Source organism: Mercenaria mercenaria, chromosome 16 (assembly GCF_021730395.1).
Source record: "Mercenaria mercenaria strain notata chromosome 16, MADL_Memer_1, whole genome shotgun sequence".
Taxonomy (NCBI): Eukaryota; Metazoa; Mollusca; class Bivalvia; order Venerida; family Veneridae; genus Mercenaria; species Mercenaria mercenaria.
Genome location: NC_069376.1, coordinates 17371473 through 17395629, shown reverse-complemented (window position 1 = coordinate 17395629; position 24157 = coordinate 17371473). Strand labels below are relative to the sequence as shown.

At 35.7% G+C, this 24157-nt stretch overlaps 1 protein-coding gene across 2 annotated transcripts; it reads right to left on the bottom strand.

Moving 5' to 3' along the window:
• Window positions 1–7650: 7650 nt before the first annotated feature.
• LOC123540935 (protein ABHD13-like) lies at window positions 7651–24127 on the bottom strand. Of its 2 annotated transcripts, none has more exons than XM_045326262.2 (7): window positions 23744–24127; window positions 19079–19304; window positions 18256–18356; window positions 15093–15346; window positions 12201–12305; window positions 10053–10160; window positions 7651–8432 (listed from the first exon to the last, which is right to left on the bottom strand). In XM_045326262.2, exons 1-7 carry the CDS (start codon window positions 23970–23972, stop codon window positions 8361–8363), a joined length of 1095 nt encoding a protein of 364 aa, XP_045182197.2. In that variant the 5' UTR covers window positions 23973–24127; the 3' UTR covers window positions 7651–8360. The 2 variants fall into 2 exon arrangements, with proteins under 2 accessions (XP_045182197.2, XP_053382199.1); XM_053526224.1 differs by having other exon boundaries at window positions 24050–24119.
• Between the last annotated feature and the right edge of the window lie 30 nt (window positions 24128–24157).

Sequence of the window (24157 nt, the reverse complement as noted above, 5' to 3'; positions counted from 1 at the left end):
TTGACCTGGTGATCTAGGTTTTGATCCCAGATGACCCAATATCGAACTCGACCAAGATTTTATTGAGGGTAACATTCTGACCAAATTTCATTAAGATTGGGCCAAAATTGTGACCTCTAGAGTGTTAACAGTCAAATTGGTGACGACGCCGACGGACACAGGGCGATCACAAAAGCTCACCTTGAGCACTTTGTGCTCAGGTGAGCTAAAAATCTTAGTAAAGGACCATTAGACAACACTGCAGATAAAATATCTAAGCTGTGTGCCTTTCGGTTTCAGAGAAGAATAACTCTGTGTAAATTCAAGGGAACACGGGGCAGGGCCAATATTGACCCTGGGATTATAACTTGGACAATCTTGGTAAAAGTCAACAAGACAATACCACATACCAAATATCTAAGGCCAGCATTTTTTAATTTTCTGGTTTACGGGAGCGCCGACCCTATTTTTTGACAAAACAAAATAAAAATAAAAGTCATTTTCAGTATTTTTATTTTCATTTTACCCGCCGACCGTCCGTAATTGCTGCTGCCAAAAATAAAAGTTTAACTGTATGGTAGAGGTTTTTAATCTAGATCAGTAGACGCATGAAAAATGGCAGCCTGCATGAATGTAAATTGTGTGAAATTAAATTGGAAAAATATACAAGATTACAGACAATAATCTTTGGAATGAGTTGGGAGAGATAACAAGTGTTGTAAACAAATTGGATCTGAGTAGAAATTACCGCACCTAAAGCTCAACATTAGGAGTAATCACCTTAGTACGAAAAATGGCCTTCAGTGCTTCACTATCAAAGCTGTCCAGATGTTGAAAAATCTGGCGTATCACATGTACAAGATTTGTTGTCTGTATATTATAATTGGACAACGATCGAATTCATGTGGGACTGTCAGAAAAATACCACAATTGATAAAAAGGAAAGAAACCAAAGTAATGGCAAAATGGAAGAGCAAAAGTGAGTATCAACTTGCTAAACATACTTTGAAGTCTTGAGGGTTAGAGAAGAAAAATTAACTAATACCACAATTTTCAGTAGTTCTGTTAAAAAAAAAGTGCAATTTCAATGTAAAATGACATGTCCCTGCAAATGCTTGACAATGATTCAAACTAGTCAAAATAATTGGACCGTCAGATTAACGGTTGTTTAATATTTGTGACGGGCAATCTAATCCAGTGGAGATATTGGCCATATATAAAAGATTATCTCGATATTTCCTACCATCAAATTCTAGCCAGGTACTAGAACTCAAAAGATAATTATGAAACAAGAAACTCCGAGCAATATATTGTCATGTTCACTTAATAAAGTATACCAACAAAATCTGTAAGAAGACCCTTTGAAAGTATGTTTGGGACAAACATTCAGACACTATATGCCACATGTGCCTTTGACACTGAGGAATACATAATGACATATCCAGTAATAAATGTTTTTTCGGATTCCTAACTTATTAATTCCAAGTCCCATCTCAGTGAAGAGTCTTATAAATCTCCGATAATGTTGTCTGAACATCGGCCGATAAGGTTGTTATTTTGTACACATTTTACTTTTTAGCTGAACCAAAATTCAGATTGTTTTGGCTTGTCGTACATTATAGGTGGCACTGACAGTCGGCAAAATATAAAACAATATTCAAGCCACTGAAACTTAACCAAAGAAATTTAATTTTAAAGCCAGTGTGCATAATATTTATCAATTCGTAATTTTTCATTTCTAGTATGACAATGCCTGTCTTTTAAGATTTTAAGACTCCATCTCTAGCCAATCAATATGCATATATACAGGATGCAGACCTAAAGTATAGTCATTGCATATCCCCATTTTAAAGCAGTTTTTATTCATGTTGAAATAATAAACATTATGCAGTGGTCTTATGATATGATAATGTCAACTGTGGTATATGTATATTTAATAATGAAAAATGTTTCCACAAGTCTATTTTTACTTCAAAATAGATACATACAAAAATACAAATAGTGCATATCCTTGGTGACTTTGAAAATGGCATTATTCATACAAGCTACACATAAAGAAAACAACAGTATACTGAGATGATGAGATATAAACCAGTTCAGAATAGGTCATTTGTGAGTGTGTATGCAATTTAAGCTTGCAAGCTTTTGTTTTCTATGGTTTACAAAAAATAAAACAATTGTATCCTTTTGCATGTTTTATTTTTATTTATTTGGTCGACTGCTCAAAATTGGGACTTTTATTTTTATTTTTATTTGTCCCCCCCGACCCTAATTTTTTGAAAAATCTCCCGTAAACCAGAAAATAAAAAAATGTTGGCCTAAGCTCTATGTCTTCAGGTTTCAGAGAAAAGATTTTGAAATTTACAATAAAGTCATTTAGGGGAAAATAAGCCTTGCCCCCTGGCGGCCATGTTTTTAAACGAAATAGAATGGCTTAAGCAATTTTGGTAGAAATTCACCTAGAGATCATTTCTATAAATTATTTTTGAAATCTGGCTTACAGTTTCTGAGAAGACTTTTAAAGATTTTCCTTTTGGTGGCCATGGCAACCACAGTTCTGAATGAATTTGAATTCTTTTGGGCAATTTTGAAAGGGGACCACTCAATTATCATTTCTGTGAAGTCTGGTGTAAATCTGCCAAGTGGTTTGGAAGAAAAAGATTTTTGAAACTTACAATATAGCCATTGAGGGAACATAAGCCCCGTCCCCTGGTGGCCATGGTTTTTACCGAGATAGAACCGATTAAGCAATTTGGTACAGGGTCACCTAGAGATCATTTTTATAAAATATTTTTGAAATCTGGATAACCCTTTCTGAGAAGAAGATTTTTAAAAAATTTCCTTTCGGTTGTCATGGCAACAACAGTTCTGAATGGATTTTAATTCTTTGGGCAATTTTGAAAGGGGGTTAGATATTGTTTACGGACGGACAACACATCAAGCGGTCACAAAAGCTCACCTTGGGCCTTTGGCTCAGGTGAGCTAAAAAATGTTAACTAAATATTGACAATTTTTAAACTGTCATAAAACAAAAATGAAAACATTCATGTAGTTACAAGAAAACAAAACTTGCTCAACCACCAGTGACTTGAAAACCTGGTCCTATATTTATCAACATTAAAAGTCTGAAACAAGGACTTCAAACTAGCAAATTATCAAATTGCCCTTGCAAATTTATCTGAAATGAAATCTGGTTGGGCTGTTTACAGCTATAAACTACACAACCAAAATCTGTTATGACAGAGAAAAAAAGAAAGTTTATGATTCTAAAGTCTAAGTTCCATATCCTAAACTTTAATGAATATTGCCCAGGTCATAGGCCTATTAAATGTTTATCAGTATTAAACACTTAATAAATAGTGTTTAAACTAAACACTTAAGAACTTCAAACAAAGGAGATATGACTGAAGTGGAGTGTCCTTGCCTATTGATTTAATCTAAGATCCAGCAAAAAATAAAAAGCATGAAAATCTACAGCCCAAAGACTTAAATCTCGTTACAGAATAAAGCTATGTAGAGAAAATTCTGGCAATCAAAAGCCAGGAATCAGGTCCAGTCCTGAAAAATCCCAGGCCTGGTAGACCACACCCCCTATGACTCTCTAGAACCCTTTAAAGTGTTTTAAAATTATAGCCCAGAATAAGACCTCTTCAGCTGTCTCAGTGTCTACATTATTGTAAATAAAGCATGAGAAAATGACAAAGAAAAAGAGACCTGTGCTTTTCATTGATAATACTGGGCAAATTAAATCTATGATATATGAAAAGAACTCATGGTTTAGTTGATAAAATGAAAACTCAGAATATTAAATTCCACCATACTGTATTATCCCATACTTTTCAAGTTTTAGACCTGTGAAAAGACAATGCTCCCACCTAAACACACAGAAAATGTTCGAACTTTGTTCCAATTTCTATTACTAAGCAAGCTTTTCATGAACAGTTTCCAGTGAAACTGCACATATCTAATATGATCAATCAATCGTGCCTTGTGGCCCAGGAAATGCACATAATGTTGTTCAAAATAAAATAAATAATAATTATTATTGGAATATATGGAATGTTGTCTTGTAAAATCCTTATAGATTTTTCACTAGAAAAGAGGAATGATTATATCTGAATTGTGATTTTTTTTTTCTGAGCTGCAAACACACTGTGTTTCAGAGCAAACCAAGTCTAACTCATTGCAACATCGCTGTGCAGCAGTTTAAATTCACTTTAAAAAATTTGCATGTATCTAAGCAAGTCTACAAATACCAGGACAAACTTATAAAACTGTATGTACTTTCCCTTCTAAGTAATTGCAGGTAAAATAAGAAAAACAGAGATTCATAGAATTCTAAGCAAAACTAATAATCATAAAAATACCTGTGTTGATATAAAATACATATGAAAACTATAATCTACTGTATTGCGCATGATGTTAAGAACTGTTAATATAAATGGAATTTAGATGAACTTTTGATCATACACACAACAAGAGGGCCACGATGGCCCTATATCGCTCACCTGAGTTAAGTTGCTTGCTTGAACAAATTTCTTTGCTAAAGCTTCAAAAACAAGAAAGTAGGTCAGTAGGGGTGGGGCCTCTTATCACCCCCGGGGAATAATTCGAACAATCTTGTTAGAGATCAACTAGGCAATGATACATACAAAATATTAAAGGCACAGGCCTTGAACTTTCAGACAAGAAGATTTTTAAATTTGTTTCCTATATATGTCTATGTAAAACTTGGGACCCCCAGGGCAGGGCCTCTTTCACCCCAGGGGCCTAATTTGAACAATTTTGGTAATAGACCACTAGGCAATGCAACATACCAAATATCAAAAGCATAGGCCATGCAGTTTCAGGCAAAGAGATTTCTAAAGTTCTTTCCTATATAAATTATGTCTATGTAAAACTGGGGAACCCTGTGGCATGGCCTCTTTTCACCCCAGAGGAATAATTTGAACAATTTTGGTAGAGGACCACAAGGCAATGCTACAAAGCATATATCAAAATCCTAGGTCATGTGGTTTCAGACAAGAAGATTTTAAAACAATTTTTCCTATACAAGTCTATATAAACCATGTGAAGCCCCTGGGCGGGGCCATATTTCATCCTAGGGGTATCATTTGAACAATCTTGGTAGAGGCCCACTATATGATGCTACATACCAAATATCAAAGCCATAGGCCCTTTTGTTTTTGACAAATTTTCAAAATTTTTCCCTATATAAGTCAATACAAATAATGTGACCCCCAGGGTTGGGCCATATTATATCCTAGGGGGATAATTTGAATAATCTTTGTAGAGGTCCACTAGATGATGCTACATACTAAATATCAAAGCCCTAGGCCTTATGGTTTTGGACAAGAAGATTTTCAAAGTTTTTCCCTATATAAGTCTATATAAACCATGTGACCCACGGGCCGGGGCCATATTTGACCCTAGGGGGATAACTTGAACAAACTTGGTAGAGGCCCACTAGATGATAATACATAACAAATATCAAAGCCCTAGGCCTTGTGGTTTTGGACAAGAAGATTTTTAAAGTTTGTCCTTTCGGTTGCCATGGCAACCAGAGTTCTGTATGGAATTCAATTCTTTCAATAATTTTTAAAGAAGACCATCCAAGGATCATCCCTGTGAAGTTTCATCAAAATTAGCTTGGTGGTTTAGGAGGAGATGTTGTTTAAAGGAAAGTGTGGACGGACGCCGGACAGTGAGCGATCACAATAGCTCACTGAGCCTTTGGCTTAGGTGAGCTAAAAATTAACTGCTTCTTCCAACTTTTCCTGATAAAGCCTCTTCCTTGATTTCGGTATGAAAATGTTATTCATAATTACCATATTTAACTCTAAAAACCTCTAAAGCTGAAAAAATGACTTTTTGAAATTTCAAAATATGATGACAATTTTTTCGGCCCGCCTCAGCAAGACGATATTAAGATAGCAATTTTATACGAAAATCTATAATAAAGTCCGAAAATCTTGGTTGTGGAGAAAGGAAACTTGATCATAAGGTTCCCACCAAGGAATAAATTCTTTGCATCGGACCAGCACCTGTGCATAATTGTAGGACACTGTCTCAAGAATACATTCTCTGCGTTGGACCAGCTGCAATGCTTGTCATCTGAAGATCTATCTTTCAGGAATAAAGTCTCTTCACGGGACCAGCTACTCTGCCAGACTTCTCTGTCTCTTTATCTCTCTCTCTCTCTCCGGTTGGGCTAAAACTCCGGAGCTCTCAAACTGGAGCTGAATGCTCTGCAACTGAGCTATCATGGCACGTGATTCCACTTTCAGTGATGTAATTTTATCTTGTGGTAGAGTGTCCTCCTCCGGTGAGGAAGGTCGCAAATTCGATCGATACCCGGTCAGGTACCAAGGATGGGAAAAGTGGTATCAGCTGCTCCCTTAATATGTTCAGCATTATGCGGTTAGAACAGGCTCTTCTCTCTAACTTACAATCTTGCATGAATGAGATAAGGAGACTGATGTCTAAATTGGCAGATTTGATTTCAAGATTCACATTAAATTAATTAGTGTAAAAAATAGTGATTTTTTTGTATCAGATATAGGATCCAATATACTATTTTTGTGCTGATTATACATGTAAAGGGGAGCAAAAAACTGACATGTTGAAATCGATGAGCATCTATAAATATTTCTGGTAAAATCAAGTAAATCCTCATATCATAACATTTGAACAAACTTCCTAAAATTTTAAAACATGTTAAAGTAACTATTTTCACAAAATTAAATCAACAATGGGCAGCATAGTTACTAGCTTTGTTTATACAAAACTTAGCATGTAATATTTATCATAAAAAAAGAAAAGGTATAGATTAGACTATTTCAGCATTTTTTGACACAGAAAAATTTTAAACTCAAATTTCTGTCTTATGTGTCAATGAATTATTATAAAACATTTTAAATATCTAAAAAAACAAACAAAAACTTTCATGGGACAGAATTTTGAAGAAGGAAAAATATACATTCTTTTTTTGCAATAAAATAAAACAATTACAACAAGAGCTGTCAGTGGACAGCGCGCTCGACTATTCTCAGTGCTTGATAGTATAATATAAGCAATGAGTAAAACTTTAACATTACAATAAACATATTCTAAGTCGAATATCTAAGTCGAAAAGGGGCAATAATTCAGTCAAAATGCTTGATAGAGTTGCCTCCTCCTTTTTACAGACTGGGGTCATGATGGTAAACAAATATGCAAAATATGAAAGCAATATCTCAATGGACTTTGAAAATATTTGGGGTGGTACGCAAACTTTAACATTTATTCTAAGTCGAAAAGGGGCCATAATTCAGTCAAAATGCTTGATAGAGTTGCCTCCTCCTTTTTACAGACTAGGGTCATGATGGTAAACAAGTATGCAAAATATGAAAGCAATATGTCAATGGACTTTGAAAATATTTGGGGTGGTACGCAAACTTTAACATTTGTGTGACGCTCACGCCGACGCCGAGGCAAGTAGGATAGCTCCCCTATTCTTCGAATAGTCGAGCTAAAAATCTTCAAAATCTGAATTGTTCAAACTACCACTGCTGTACATTTGTAGAATTATACTCATCTCACAATTTTCTGAGTTTTTCAAAATTAAGCTGCGACTAAAGTAAAATCTTATTATGAATTTAGTGTATAAAACATTAACCACAACAAACTGTGTTGACTGTGGACATTTATTAGATGTCACTACTGTGATGTACATCTACCTGCTTAATCACTTCATTTTGTACCACATTCAGTAACAATATACATGTTTCTGCAACTCATTAAGTTTTTGTCAACATTTTCACTTCATTTAGATCCATATTTTCTTCTTTCAGTGTTTAACTAGAACCTTTCTCGTAGAAATGTGTTGGATATAATTATGACCATCACTGAAGCTCAGGTAAAAATCATCATAGACACCGAATGTCTAACAAAACTACCTTCAGTCAGAGTGTATGTGTACCCAGATGCTTAACTTAGGTAGACCACTGGCTAGGCAGTCTCAATTTTTCAAAACCTGCTCCATGGGTCAAGCCCTTCAGCACATAAAACCCAACACTATATTTAGTACTGACTGTATCACGGGTTACTGTGAACTCAATCCTTCAGCGTAAAGTTCCTTGGTTCCGGTCCTTTATTTAATAGGGACATGACTTTGTGTTTATATATCATACGGATAAAAAATATACAGTAAATTAATTTGTTCATTGGGATAGGATATTGCAGATCTTTAGACCTCAAAATCCTCAAAAAACAATGTCCCCAGTTAATAATGACTTCACAGTCCAAACTTCCACAGGAATATAGTTCCTTGCACTTTGACTTCAATAAACTAACTTAAGAGACTTTTTACTTCAATGGCAACAGTATACTATATAAAAGGTTCAAAGAATACTCGAGTCTGTTTCTATATTTACTTTGCTTGTTTCCTTATTAGCACTGGAACTGTTCAATACCTGAAATAAAAGAGAAAACATAAATACATGCTTTGTTCCTGCTCTAGTTTTCAGGCTATGAATAAATTTCTACTATAATTCACTTTTTTAGCATCTTACAGTACACTTTAGCTAAAATTGCTTTGGATTTAAACTGTTCTTTGAACTCGCAACTGAAAATCAATACATTATAATATACCTTTAATTTAAAATTAAAAATGTCATCTAGCTATACTTTGGGGAAGGCAAAGTTAAACCCCAGCGGTATGATGTGAACAATTTTGTACAGGAACACTACACAAAGCTACGGTATATGCCAAATATCTAAGCTCAACTGCTAAAGATTTAAGACAAGAATACTTTAAAGATTTTTTTTTCTATACTAGTCTACGTAAAACTAGTTAACCATTTGGTTGGACCGATTTGACCCAAGTGGCATGATTTGATTAAACTTAGTAAGGGACAACTAGAGAATGCCTACATAACCAAATATCAAAGTTGTGGGCCTTTCTATATTTTTGGAGACGACGTTAACAGTTCTTCTGATATAGGGCTATGTAAAACAACTTAACCCCGAGGTTAGGGCCCATTTTGATCCTAGGTACATGATTTGAACAAACTTGGTAGGGGACTAATACACAAAGGTAAATGCCAAATATCTAAGCTTAAAGTTTTATACAAAATGATTTTTAAAGTTTTTTATACAGGTCTATTTAGAACGATGTGAACTCTTGGGTATGGCAAGTTTTGAGAACCACTAGACAATACCACTCGACAAATATCTGACCTCTGGGCATTGTGGTTTTGAAGAAGATTTTTAAAGTTTTTCCTTTTGGTTGCCTTGGTAACAAAAACACTGCATGGAATTCTTTGAAGAGCTGTGGTAGAGGACTATCCTAGGAACATCCACTCCAAGTTTCATCAACTTTCAACAAGTGGTTCTGCGGAGACCTTGTTTGAAGTCTAGATGCCACGGGCAACATGCTGAGCCCGCCTGGTTCTGGGAGTTGCACAAGACACTCTGTCTCACTGAGACAAACATTTACGCCAAATAAAAAAGATTGCTTTATGCATGGAAAAGTTACAGCCCGGACAAGCTCTGAAAAGACCCTTGACCCCATAGTGTGACCCTGACCTTGACCTTGCAGATAGGGACGAGAGGTTTGCGCACAACACTTCATCTCATAGGTGTGAACATTTACGAAAAAAAAGAAGAAAAAAAGACAGCTCCATACATTTCAAAGTTATGGCTTGGACAAGCTCTAAAATGACCTTTGACCTCTAACTGTGACCTTGATCTTTGAGATAGGAACTTGGGGTTTGCGCATGACACATCATCTCAATGACGTTAATATTCATGCCAAGTATAAACAAGATTGCTCCATGCATGTCAAAGTTATGTTCCGGACAAACCACATGCACATACATGTACACTGAACAGCCATTTGGACGACTATGTCTTTGCTTCTGCAAGTGGGCATGACAAAAAGTGTGGATGGATGAAGCACGATGAGTGATCACCATACCTCATCTAAAGCACCCTGTGGCAGCTCTATATGCCTCTTATGAGCTACAAAGGATATATATTTACAAAGTGACCTAAAAGTTTACAGTTACAACAATATTACTGTATGTACCTACCTCATACATAAATTGAGCAATAGCTTCAAAAAACCCTGGACACAAACAAGTGTCGTTGTGTGTTCCACCTTCAAAAGGCACTAGACGCTTTAGTTTGCTACCAGAAAGCTGAAAAAAGATAATGTTACATAAATCAAGTATAAAACAACTTTTCTGCTTCTTTTACATTTGCATAACATTTTCAGTATGCTTTCTGAATTTTTAAGATGCACTATGCACATCCTTCACTAACGTATCTTATCATAAGATATTGATTTAAAACTGAAAAATCCTGAGTGTATAGATATCTAACTCTATCAATTCTATATCTAGAGCTGTAATCACAAGCTGTATCCAGTATCAGCCATCTGTAATTTGTGACAAACTGTGTTTACTTACACATTTCTTAGTGCGTAGTATTTTAAACCTGAAACACTGTGCAGTATATACACATTAACATGTGTATTCCATGTTTATATAGATAATGTGTTGTAAATGCCTACATTTTCTATGTTAATGCCTACATTTTCAATGTAAATGTCTACATTTTCAAATATGAATGGCATGATCTTTAAACTATTTTCAAAATAGTGGCAGTTACGTTAAAGAGGTATTTCAACCTTACAACATCCTAAAATTTCTGATGAGTATTTTCACCAATGTAAATGGCAGCCCCCCCCCCCACGTAAATCTGATTTTCTCGAGGGAATATCTTTGATTGGCATGTAGACTGAACTATAGGACTGAGGACCAGACTGAGGACCAGACATCCAAGCTCAACAGATACATGAGCAAAATAAAATTACATAGTTTCTGCTGGTATATGCGTTATGTATTAAAGGGACTGGCCTCAAGATCGTTTGACAACAATTTTTTAATTTTTTTTTAGATATCTAGAAATAATTGCTATATTTGTTAAGAAGGCTTTAAAATTTAATTACTGACAAGATATATGAGAATCTGCTGTTTTTACTACTTTTTGCAATGAAAATTGAAAAGTGATTGTAACACTTTACACCAGATAAATTGTCTCAAAGTCATAATTCACTAATTCTGCTATAGCTCTATTGGTTACGACGACAGGAAACTGTCTTTATTGCCGCGGTGGTCTGGGGTTCGATTCTCAATGCGTTCATCATTTTTTCTTGATTTGGACTTTTAAAATAATTTTAGAAACAAAAACTCATATTCTAATGTTCATAATATGACCAAACTTCAATTTGACAGAAAGATCACTTTTAGCCAAATCTGAAGGTCAGTGCCTTTAACAGCAGCTTTTCCATTATCTTACAGGCAAAATAGTCTATCATTCCAGATTTCTAAAACTCAATGACCTCCGCCTGTGAATACTAATCACTGAATTACCTTTGACAATTCGAGGGTTCAACGCAATAAATGCGTATCTACATATAATAATCATATGTAGATAGGTCCTTATTGCATTGAACCCTCGAATTCAGAAGTTTAGATTTTTTATCATTTTGTTAAGTTTAACATCCCACCAACATATTTATAGGTCATATGGTGACTTTCAAGATTTTAATGACCAGTGAAGGAAGACCCCACCGCCCCTCTTTGCATTATAACATCAGTGGCAGGCACCCGGGTGGAACAAACTGTCTTCTGTAAGCCTCCTGAATAGCTTCCTTAAATGATAAAATGTACGCCCAAAGAAAGGCTCAAACCCAATTGGTGAGGGGTGAGTGATTTGAAGTCAGCGGCCTAAACCAATCGGCTGTAGAGGCCCCTTAAAAATTTGAAGCTTGAACAAAACCACATTCACACTTTAACCTGACACTACATGTAAAAGTTGAGCATAATCCAAACAAGGAGCTGTGTTCAATAAACACTGTGCAGTATATACCTTGATATTAACTTGATGCCCCCGGTGGCATCCTTGTCAATACAAAGCAACCTAAGTCTAAAACGAGGTCAAGTTCAAGGTCAAACTGAGGTCAGGTGATGTCTGAAGATGAGGAATGGTCACAGGTTACATCTGCATTAGTATCAAGTCATTTTAGTTAGGGGTATTGATGCTAGACGGAACAGTCCCATTTGATTAACCTCGTACGGACGGACGGATGAACGGACAGGACAATCACTATATGCCTCCCGCATCAGTAGATACCAGGGGCATAAAATTGTAGGTACAAGATACCATATACTTACATTATATAAAGCTTGCATCATTCTTGGAGGTATAAGTTCGTCATTTTGACCAGAGAGAAATAAGGTTGGTATTAAGATTTTCCCTATTCTATATTCTGATGGAAACTGAAACAAAACCATTTAATTGATACTAGACAAGTGACAATTTTGACATTCACCTTCATTCAAGTTTGGTTAAGAAGTTTAAATGTGGACTGTGTTGAATATTAATATCAATTAATACAAAGATAATAAGCTGTGTATCTTTGTTCACTTATCTTTTTCCATAACAATAAAGTTTAGGTAATATGTCCATTTTCAAGCTGTTACTATAGAGAATAAGCAAAACTAACTAGTCCTCCCTAGTAGAAGCAGCAAAGAGAAATCAAACTTATTAAAGAAAGGATATTTCTTCTAATGCAATGCTCGCGCTGCCAATCGATATTATCGCCAAATGGCGATTATTTTATTCAAAAGTCGATTAAAACGCAATTTTTGGCAATAGAAAATGGCGATTAATTAATAAAAATGCTACAAAAAAAATATTGCAAAAAATTGTCCATAAACAGCTGGAACATGCATAGTTTTATCAACAAAAACGTGCGAAGTCGATAGCAGGAAATGTATTTGGCCAGAGGCATAATTACCCCTTCTAAACAGTGACACACGCTTAATTTAACACAGTCTGCTGTTTATTAAATGGCCAGTAATTATCGGCAATTAGCGTGACACCTCGTGTCAGTTTTGTTGTTCACAGTTTGATCTCGGTTGGAGATAATGAGATAACACTCGATCTTTAATTAGTACCATAATATCTATGATTTTTTATATTTCTTTCATCAAAATAGTATTAAATTCATATGAAATTAAAACTGTTTATGAAAAAAAACAAAAAAAACACTCGCTCTTTTACGGTATGTAACGGCAATCTTAGATTTTAGCGTAGACAGTAAGCACTGAGAGTAGTTTCCCTTTTCCGAAATAGCGAAAATCGCAAATGAACTTATTTTGAAGATGGAAAATCGTTTATACCCGGGAATACTATGCATTCATGACTAAGGGTTGGTCCCGGGGGTCATAAATCTGTGCAGTTTTACACGAGTATCAACAGTATGTTCAGTGATATGATGAATGTATACTGGTAATGACATTTATTGAAACTGTATTCAGATTTAAACTAGAACTTAGAAGAAACTTGCAATGAATTCGAATGAAAACAAGAGCTGTCTGATGACAGTACGCTCGACTATTCGAAGCATTGATTGTAGAATGGGGTCAAAATATTTCCACAGATATTCAGACAAAAGAAATAAATAGATTAGACAAACAATGTTCCTGTATTACTTTGATTTCGATAAGTCTTGCACTAAATGGCAATGTATGAGCCAATTTCAAAGTCCAAAACGGGCCATAATTCAGCCAGAATAGAGGACAGAGTTATGTACTCTTTCCTACAGATAGAGACTATTATACTAAACAAGTGATAAAAGTTTCAAAGCCATATGTCAAACACTTTACAAAAAATATGAACTGGTACGAAAAACTTAACCAAGATTTCTAAGTCAAAAGGGGCCATAATTCAGCCAAAATCCTTGATGGAGTTATGTACTCTTGCCTATAACTGGACATGGTGATGGTAAACATGTGTTGAAAGTTTCAAAGCTTTATCTCAAAAGACTTCGTCAAAATATGAACTGGTACGGAATATCAACCCAGATTTCTAAGTCAAAAAGGGCCATAATTCAGCCAAAATCCTTGATGGAGTTATGTGCTCTTGCCTATAACTGGACATGGTGATGGTAAACAAGTGTTGAAAGTTTCAAAGCTTTATCTCAAAAGACTTTGTCTAAATATGAACTGGTACGAAAAACTTAACCAAGATTTCTAAGTCGAAAGGGGCCATAATTCAGCCAAAATCCCTGATGGAGTTATGTACTCTTGCCTATAACTGGCCATGGTGATGGTAAACAAGTGTTGAAAGTTCCAAAGCTTTGTCTTAAAAGACTTTGTCAAAATATGAACTGGTACGAAAAACTTAACCATGATTTCTAAGTCAAAAGGGGCCATAATTCAGCCAAAATCCTTGATGGAGTTATGTGCTCTTGCCTATAACTGGCCATGATAATGGTAAACAAGTGTTGAAAGTTTCAAAGCTTTATCTCAAAAGACTTTGTCAAAATGTGGACTGGTACGATAAACTTAACCAAGGTGTGACGCCGACGCCGACACCGACACCGACGCCATGGTGAGTAGGATAGCTCTACTTATTCTTCGAATAGTCGAGCTAAAAAACACAATAACAACAAAAAACAAAACATTATTCCTGTTTGTTTAATAAATACATACTGTTTTATGACTGAACTGAAGATGTATAAATGTTTGATTATTCAAAGCCTATGATAAACATGAATAATGATAATTGAAAAATAAAGTGTGTTTAAGTGGTCCATGAACAAAAAAGATTAAATAGTTATAGATACCCTGTTTTATGTTTTTTATTGAAATGCGAAAGCGCACGGGAATAACGCGCACGCCATTAGTCTATTAATTTTTTCCCTGAAAAAAAAAGTGGCTATTAATTTACAATGGCCAGGGCTAGCACTACTAATGGTTATATAACTTTTAACTAAGACTGTAGAAAATCCAGTGAAAAACAGAAGTGCTTTGATGTCAACATTTAAACAAGAGGGCCAAGATGGCCCTAGATTGCTCACCCGAGTAGCACATCAGACAATGACCGGTCACAATACCTCACCTTCAGCACTTTGTGCTCGGGTCAGCTAAAAACCCATCCCCGAAATCCACTGATAAATGAAAATGTAATGGTATATACTAGTTGATGTTAGCACTGCCATATGACAGGGAGCAGGCCACATGTCAATAGTAATTAAAGCTCACCAAGCCCTGACTCACCTGATTTTTATAACAGAAAGTTGGCAGAAAATCTAAAGCTTTTATGCTGAATAAATTTTTTGCTACATCTGGTAGACTGGTAAAAGTGTTTTCTAACATCAACCCAGCTATATGTCCTGCATATTGTGGATCGGAGGATAATTTTATAGAGACAGCTCCACCTAGTGAACTGCCTAGAATAAATATTTTCTTCGAGTCAATATCTGTTCTCTTCAGAAGCCATTCAAATGCTGCCTCGGCATCCTGATATATACCTGAAAGGTCAAGGGTCAAATTCTAAAAGGTCAAGGTCAAATTCATAAAGCAAAAAACCTAAATGGCCAAAATCAAATCATGAAACAAGAAAATGAAAATAAACAATGTATTTTAACACATATGAAACAAGCAAATTCGATGAATTGGTATCCCCCGCCGAAAGGGTTTGTGGTGAGGAATGGCAAAAAGATATATCCGGCAAAAAGTTAAGGATGTTAATAAGAAGCAAATAATTTCATTAGTCAAAATCAATTTAACAGAAAACAAATGTTTAATTAAAGAGTACACAATAAATGTATGATACTCTGATCCGGACTAAAGAATTTATTTTGAATGGGATATGCTTATTGTAATAAGCTTAGCTTTTAAAATTAAATGCAGTTAATTGAAATGTGAGCTTGAAGTTTAACTGGAATGAAATATTGTCTTTGAGTGGTTTGGCACCAGGTGTTGCTGTTTTACATGTACATTTGAACTTAAATGATCAGATGTCCTTAAGAGAACACAGATAAGATATCTTGAACATGGCTGAGGGCAAGGTTTGTGCAGTCACAACTTAACATGTTGAAGGTTTGAACATTTAAAAAAAAAAAAAAAAAAAAGGATGGAAATATATATATCTATATATAGATATATGTATATATTTATTTTTTTAGGGGGTGGGGGTGCAGGGTAACGGGAGAGGAAACAAAATTTCACATGCTGATTATAAACATTGATTGAAAATTAAAAATGAAAAAAAAAAAAAAAAGGTAAAAGGGTGAAGTTGGGGGGGGGGGGCATAGGATGCATGATCAGTGGTGGGCATGACTGGGTGGAGAAGTGAGGTGGGGGAATAGTACAACTTGGAAGGTTTGAAAAAAATCTAAAATAAATGAAAAAAAAAAAAATTGGGAGGGGGGGGAGTGGGGTTGGGGGGGAGGGGGTGTGACCAAGGCAAGAAGGTGACCAGGTGTGGGTGCGCAACTTCACATGTTTATAATAAATGTTCACAGAAAAGAATGAAAGAAATTTAATGAAATTCTGCCAAATGGTAAGTTTGTTATGTACAGGGCAATAACTCTGAAGTTACAAAAAGAAATCCGTACAAAATTGTCTGTGCACAACCACATTATAGTGCTCTAAATTCTGTTAAAGTTTCATAGCTGCTAGGTCAAATATATCAAAAGTTATGATGCAGAAATTGGCATATCTATAGATCTATAGTACCCTATATAGTTAACACTAGAAACTTCTAAGGGCCATAACCCTGGTGTTACTTGGGCAATCTGTCTGAAACTTGATCGGCCCCATAACCTCATAGTGGTGAACATGTATATGAAGTTTGTTTGAAAAAAATCTAAAATAAGGAATGAATTTTTTTTTTTTTTGGGGGGGGGGGGGGGGGGGGTGTCGGGGGGGGGGGGGGCGGTGTGTGATCAAGGTAAGGGGGCGACCAGGTGTGGGTACACAACTTCACATGTTTACAATAAATGTTCATGGAAAAGAATGAAAGAAATTTAATGAAATTCTACAAAATGGTAAGTTTGTTATGTACAAATATGTGGATTTTTATACAATTAAAGGGCCATAACTCTTAATTTACAAATAAATCCAAATGAAATTGTGTGTACACAACCACATTATGGTGATCTAAATTCTGTTTAAGTTTCATAGTTCTAGGTCAAATATATCAAAAGTTATGATGCAGAAATTGCCATATTTATAGTACCCTATATAGTTAACACAAGAAACTTCTAAGGGCCATAACTCTGGTGTTACTTGGGCAATCTGACTGAAACTTGACGGGCCGCAAGAACTCATTGTGGTGAACATGTATATGAAGTTTTAAATAAATATTCCCAACCATTTCCTAGATATGGCTCCGGACGGACAGACGGACGGACGGAAGGACGGACAACGCCAAAACTATATCCCTCCGACTTTCGTCGGGGGATAACAAAATATTTGACACTGGAATGATTATCAAAGATCAAAATATTGGAATCTTTGTAATGTCAGCTAACAGGAGCTTTAAAAATGTAAAAGCATGGCTAGCTTACCAAATCAGGAGAAGTTAAAGTATCAATCCTTGAATAGTGAGTAGGATCGCAAGACAGTCATCTGTAAAGCTCACCAATTACAACCAATCATTTTATTCTTTACCTCAGGTGGAAAAGTTGTTAGTTATAAGTGGGGAAACAGGAGAGTTTGTTGGCAAGTAATACCCCAGTCACATATACAGCGCGGATAGCTATGTCTAGCAACGGACAGAAACGTAGTAATCCGTATTGATTCGTACCTGAAAATAGTAATCTGTATCAATCCGTACTAATCCGTATGGCTCAGGTACGGACCGATACGGATTACTATGTTTCTATCTGTGGCTAGACGTAGCTTTCCGCGCCGTATGTGTGACTGGGGCATAACCAAACAACAGTGTAATGTTAAATATACAAGTTAAAATGTTAAGTGCCGCAGATTTTTTTACTGTTTTATTTACTAGTTCAGTTTTGTACCAATTTTTAATGGAGCATCTGCCAGGTGATCCTTAACTAGATCAAGTTTACAACACACTATCAATTTAAGATTATCAGAAATTGTATCAGTGCAGTACTTTGAAACTCAAGACATCAAAACCCATTCTAATTTGTATTAGTAGCTTGAAATAATGTGTTTTGTTACCCAGACTACTGAGTGAAGCCTCAATTTATTCCATATTTACCTTATACTGTGAAATCATTTTTATTCGCGTATTTCGCGCCAGGGCCGATGCGCGTATTTAAGACCGCGCTATTATTATATTTTTCATTGCTATAATTGAAAATGCGCGAATTAAAGCCCGCGCGTAACAGTCCTTCCTCATGTTTGCGCGAAATTTCATGCCAGCAAATTTAAATGATTTCACAGTATTACCATAAAACCTCACCTGATTCTGAAGGCTTTCCACCACTTTTTCCATACCCTCTATATTCTACCATTAACACGTTGCAATGTGCTATCTTATACAGGTAGTATGTCATCATTAACCTATTAATAGAACAATCTGACAATATTTCAACCCTTATCATACCGGACACAATCGAACCTGCCTTTGCGACCAGTGTAGATCATGATCCCCCTGCATGTCCATGCAGTCTGATCATGATCTGCACTGTTTGCCATTCAGTCAGTATATTTTTGGTAAGAACCCCCTTGTAACAGTTAATAGTTCTGTCCAAATTGGAAGGAGGAGTTCAATATAGAAATTTAGCAGGGTAAGGGTGAAGATATGCATGATATTATCCTGCTGAAACTGGTACACAGACGGGTATACTCAAATCCAGAGTTTTTCAGCATCTTTCAACAGTTTTTGGCCAAACAGATCAATCTGGACTTAAGATAATGGACCCATTATGATGCTCTGCAATTTCCCTGTCATTACATACATTGTAACCTCCAAATTCTACTTTGGTATTCTTTGGCAGTTACTATAGCGGTTTTCCCTACCAGCCGGGAGATGCCAATATCATTCACAAACTAAGCATACATAATAAATAAAATGGAAATTTCTGATTACGATTACAGGTTAGTCAATTACCTCAAATGAGAAATGAACAGCTGAAAGACTGAAAGTCATATTGCATTGAGGAAATGCGAAACAATTATGTTTTATTTATGTCTAAACCTCTAAATAATGTGGATAAATCCTAATATCACTTTGAGATTTAGTTGCTACCTGTTAGTGACTTGATAGTGTAGTCATTACATACCTGTGTCCTATATTCCCTGCATTTCCGTGTAACATCATTACTGTTGGAAAAGCAAACATATTCTGATTTTTCACTAAATACATATTTAGCGACACTCCGTCTCTCGTTTTCACAAACACATTTTCATATGGCAGTTTAAACTTGTCTGGCTGTTCAACAAAGATTCTCGAGTTTGGTGGTTGGTCCGGATAATACAGGAACATGTCTTGTGCATAGTAAAATAAACCTGTAATAGACACTGATATTGTACATTTATGTCTAATGTTCAAAAACTATAAGCCTCCAGGGTCAATGACACCAGTGGCATAAAAGCATGTAATAAACTGTTTTATTTGAACTGCACTATAAATGATGATGTTTCCTGGTCTCCTGGTGACCTGGAATCAAAGCAGGCCTTGACACTCACTTTTTTTAGCGGTGTCCAAGAGAGTTACCAACCTGTCAAATTTGGTGCCCCTCACCACTACAAGGGATCTCTCCAGTTTAAAAGGACAAAAATGTACTCAAACAAAACTGCTAAATCTTAAATCATATTTCTTTCTTTCCTGGTTTCAAATTGAATTCAGCAACAGTGAATATGCTTTATTCTGTAACAACTGATAAAGGTTGTAGGCTTGTTGCTGAATTTAAATTGAAACAAGAAAAGAAATAAATAGGAGAGATCAATGTTTGTATACAAATCCTTTGAATTTTCTACTTTTAGAACTGATAAGACAGTGATCGGGTGGGCAGAAGCCTAACATCCATGTCTTTTGTGAACAGTGATGTTTTTTTTAACGGCCTAAACTTTCTTAAAAAACAAATTATATCAATAATGTTAATTTATTAATTACTTTTTATTGTTATTTCGAAATAAAATGGATTAATTATGAACGCTTAACTTACAGTATTTTTCTAAATGTTTTGAACATCACTATGCCGCTTTTAAAATTATATGTCATTTAATACAGTTATTCTTTTAAAAAAGATATTTAAATACAAAAATATGAACATTGTAAGTATTTCAAAACTTTTTGAATTTTGAAAATCCATAAATGAGCGAAAAAGTTATCTAAAATTAAAAATTCCGATCCCATACACAAACGATACTGTGAAACATTTGTTTTGCCCACCACCAGATAAACAGATGTTAATGCATGACGTCAAGGCGATTTGGAGAATCATCTATGTAAAACAGATTTTGCTAATCAGTAATGCTTGGTAATACTGATAAGAGTTGTTTTATATTTAAAAGCAAAGCAGAGCTCCAGATAAGGTTTTGTGCAATTAGTAACGGTACTACCAGATTTTCTGTGAAATTCGTAACGCTACTACCTGATATTTTTTTCTAATTAGTAACGGTACTACCTGATATTTTGTAAAACAAGAGCTCGTCGAACACGAAATGCCCCTATTGATGCATTTAGTAATTGCACAAGGAACAGAAATTATATGCTCACTGTAAACAAAAGTACATTCTAAGTTTTTCCCTATATAAGTCTGTATGAACCATTTGACCTCTGAGGCAGGGCCATATTTGACCCGAGAGGGATAACTTGAACAAACTTGGTAGAGAACCACTAAATGATGCTACATTACAAAATACCAAAGCCACAGACTTTGCGGTTTGGACAAGAAGATTTTCAAAGTTTTTCCCTATATAAGTATATGTAAACCATGTGACCCCCAGGGCGGAGCTATATTTGACCCTAGGGGAATAATTTGAATAATCTTAGTAGAGGATCACTAGATGATGTCATATACAAAATATCAAAGCCCTAGGCCCTGTGGTTTTGGACAAGAGGTTTTTCAAAGTTTTTTCCTATATAAGTCTATATAAACCATGTGACCCTAGGGGTGGGGCCATATTTGACCCCAGGGAAATAATCTGAACAATCTTGGTAGAGGACCACTAGATTTTGCTACATAGCAAATATCAAAGCCCTAGGCCCTATGGTTTTGGACAAGAAGATAAGAAACCATTTAACTGTTCCTGGCCAATGTGACCTTGACCTTTGACCTAATGACCTCAAAATCAGGGGTCATCTGCTGGTCATGGCCAACCTAACTACCAATTTTCCTGACACTAGTCCCAAGCGTTCTTTAGTTATTGCCTGGAAACCATTTTACTGTTCCTGATCACTGTGACCTTGACCTTTGACATACTGACCTCAAAATCAATAGGGGTCACCTGCTGGTCATGACCAACCTCCCTATCAATTTTCGTGACCCTAGGCCTAAGCGTTCTTGAGTTATCATCAGGAAACTGTTTTACTGTTCATGGTCACTGTGACCTTGACCTTTAACATACTGACTTCAAAATCAATAGGGTTCATCTGCTGGTCATTACCAACCTCCCTATCAACTTTCATGATCCTAGGCCCAAGTGTTCTTGAGTAATCATCCGGCAACCATTTTACTGTTCAGGGTCACTGCGACCTTGACCTTTAACATACTGACCTAAAAATCAATAGGGGTCATCTGCTGGTCATTACCAACCTCCCTATTAACTTTCATGATCCTAGGCACAAGTGTTCTTGAGTTATCATCCGGAAACCGTTTTACTATACAGGGTCACTGTGACCTTGACCTTTGACATACAGACCTCAAAATCAATAGGGGTCATCTACTGGTGATGACCAACCTCCCTATCAAATTTGATGATCCTAGGCCCAAGCGTTCTTGAGTTATCATCCGGAAACGGATAGGTCTACATTCCGACCGACATCTGCAAAACAATATACCCTCCTTTTTCAAAGGGGGGCATAATTAGTAATGGTAGAACTGTTCCAGATAACAGACAAAAATAAGCATTATCGTCGGTGAACACAGGGATCATCCTAGGTCAAAATTTTAGGGAGAAGTGACTTCTCCCTCTGCAGAATTTAGGGAGAAATCTAGGAATTTAAGGAGAAGAATCGGCATAGTATTCTCTTTCCAGCTATATATTTCCACTTTCTGTGGGTCTTGCTATAACTCATAATCAGTTATTATTTAAGGAAATTGATTATTGCATTATTATTTTCATGAATTTATAAATAAAGTATTAATTTAGCTATGAAAAAGTCGCCTTAAAATTTTTATCCGAAATTTACACGTCCGAAACTCGTAAGTTTATCAGGTGCACGATCAAAACGCCATGAAAATTTTCATCCATGTTTCCATTCTCGTGCTTTAATAATGCCCGATTCTTGCATCAAATTGTTCATATTTATACATTTAATTCATATATTTATTAATCTTATCGAAAATAGTACCAAACTCAAGATATTGGCGATCTTTTTACGATAATTTTGTACGGCAGTTCAGACGTCCGCGGAATCGTATTTTTTTTATCCATTTATCCACAGCGCCCAGTCAATTCATTTATAAAAATTGGCCGTATTTGAAAATTTGAAATATTTTTTGAAGTAAGTTTTAATAAAATCAGTAAATAATAATATTATACTTATGATTGATGCATAAGATCATGCACTCACTAAGTTTATTGGCTTTTTACACACCTATTGAAAATTTTCAAAATGGCGGCGGCTTACAATATTATTGATTAACACTGTGGGATATTAACGATACGATTGGCTGCAGTTTGACAGGCGAGTAGGCGGGGTTGACTATGGATTTATCGGTAATTTAATCTACAATATGCATCAAGTTTTACAACTTTAAGTAAACAGATTACAACACTCAGAAAAACTCCGCGATTCGGATTTCGCCTGGAGGCGATAATTAGGCGAAGTGGCCGACTTTACAGCGACGATATCGCTCAAATTGCCTTGTAAGATGATCCCTGTGAACAGTATCTCCGCGAATAAAAACTGAAAGTAAAACTGAAAAGTAAAGTTATATACATATATTCAAATAAATTCATCGATGGGAGTCAGTTAGATTTAACATAATAATACATTACATGTCGTTCTTTTACCATATATGACAAAAAAATGTGTACAATATTCCAATTAATCGCACGGTTATAAAACTTATTTTGCTCTAGGATATGCTGACAATTAAACAATGTGTTAAATACCTAACCGTGGCGCTAATTGGCTGAACACAATCGACAGTAGTGTATCGAATAATTTGATTCGCTTCACACTTCTCAGGGAAAAATTTGCAAGTACCTGAAAGAGGCGGAGTTTACATTATGCTATTGGCGTGTGTTTCGTGTATTTCCACACTCATTTGACAACATGCAAATTGTCAACAGTCGGGATAGCGTTAATTAACGCAACTTGGCACAGCCATGCAATCCTTTGAAATTTGTAATACTGTTTACATGACGTACTGATACGACCACATTTTAAAATTAATTCGTATTGATATGGCCACATTTTAAAATTAATTCGTATCCGACCCCTAACAAATACGTAATTACAGAAATACGGCCCTTATCTGGAGCTCTGGCGAAGTGTGATATTCTATTCCGCTGCTGCTACAGAAATTCTTCAAGTCAAGCACCAAGGACGATCAGGGAATGGAATGGGTTACCACCAGATATAGTGTCAGTGGGGACCCTGGAAACTTTCAAGTACTTTGCCTAATCTCTGTAAGTTATTCTTGTTTTTAACTTTCCTCTGTATATAGTAACTTTCAACTCTGAACTTTTTCTGCGCATACTCCCAAAGCATCAGTATAATCAATATGTTGATTGTGGACGCGAAACGGCAGAAGCAGAAGCAAAATACTAACCATATATTGAAATCATCAAGAACAGGAATGTCAGTGCGCCACCATAGAACCAATACAACAACAACAGGATTAGGCAGGCAGAGGTGCAGAGTTTCCAAAACCTGACAATAATCATTGAAAGCAGGTGACAAAGAATTCTGCATGTTCTGTAAAATGGTGATCTAGCCATGTTGGCAAAATTGAAAGTTGGGTCCGATTCTAAAACTATTTTAGTGCTTCCTCCGTTCATATCGTGCAGTCGACACAAATAAAACAATTGACATACATTGATGGTTGTCAACGGAATATAAATTCATTTAATTTGACCTTTTACTAATTCAAAAATTGCGCACAAATTATATTTCACAATTCATTCTTTCTCATGTCCGCCATCTTGTCAACATCACACGGTGAGTTAGTAAAATTACCTCGTTA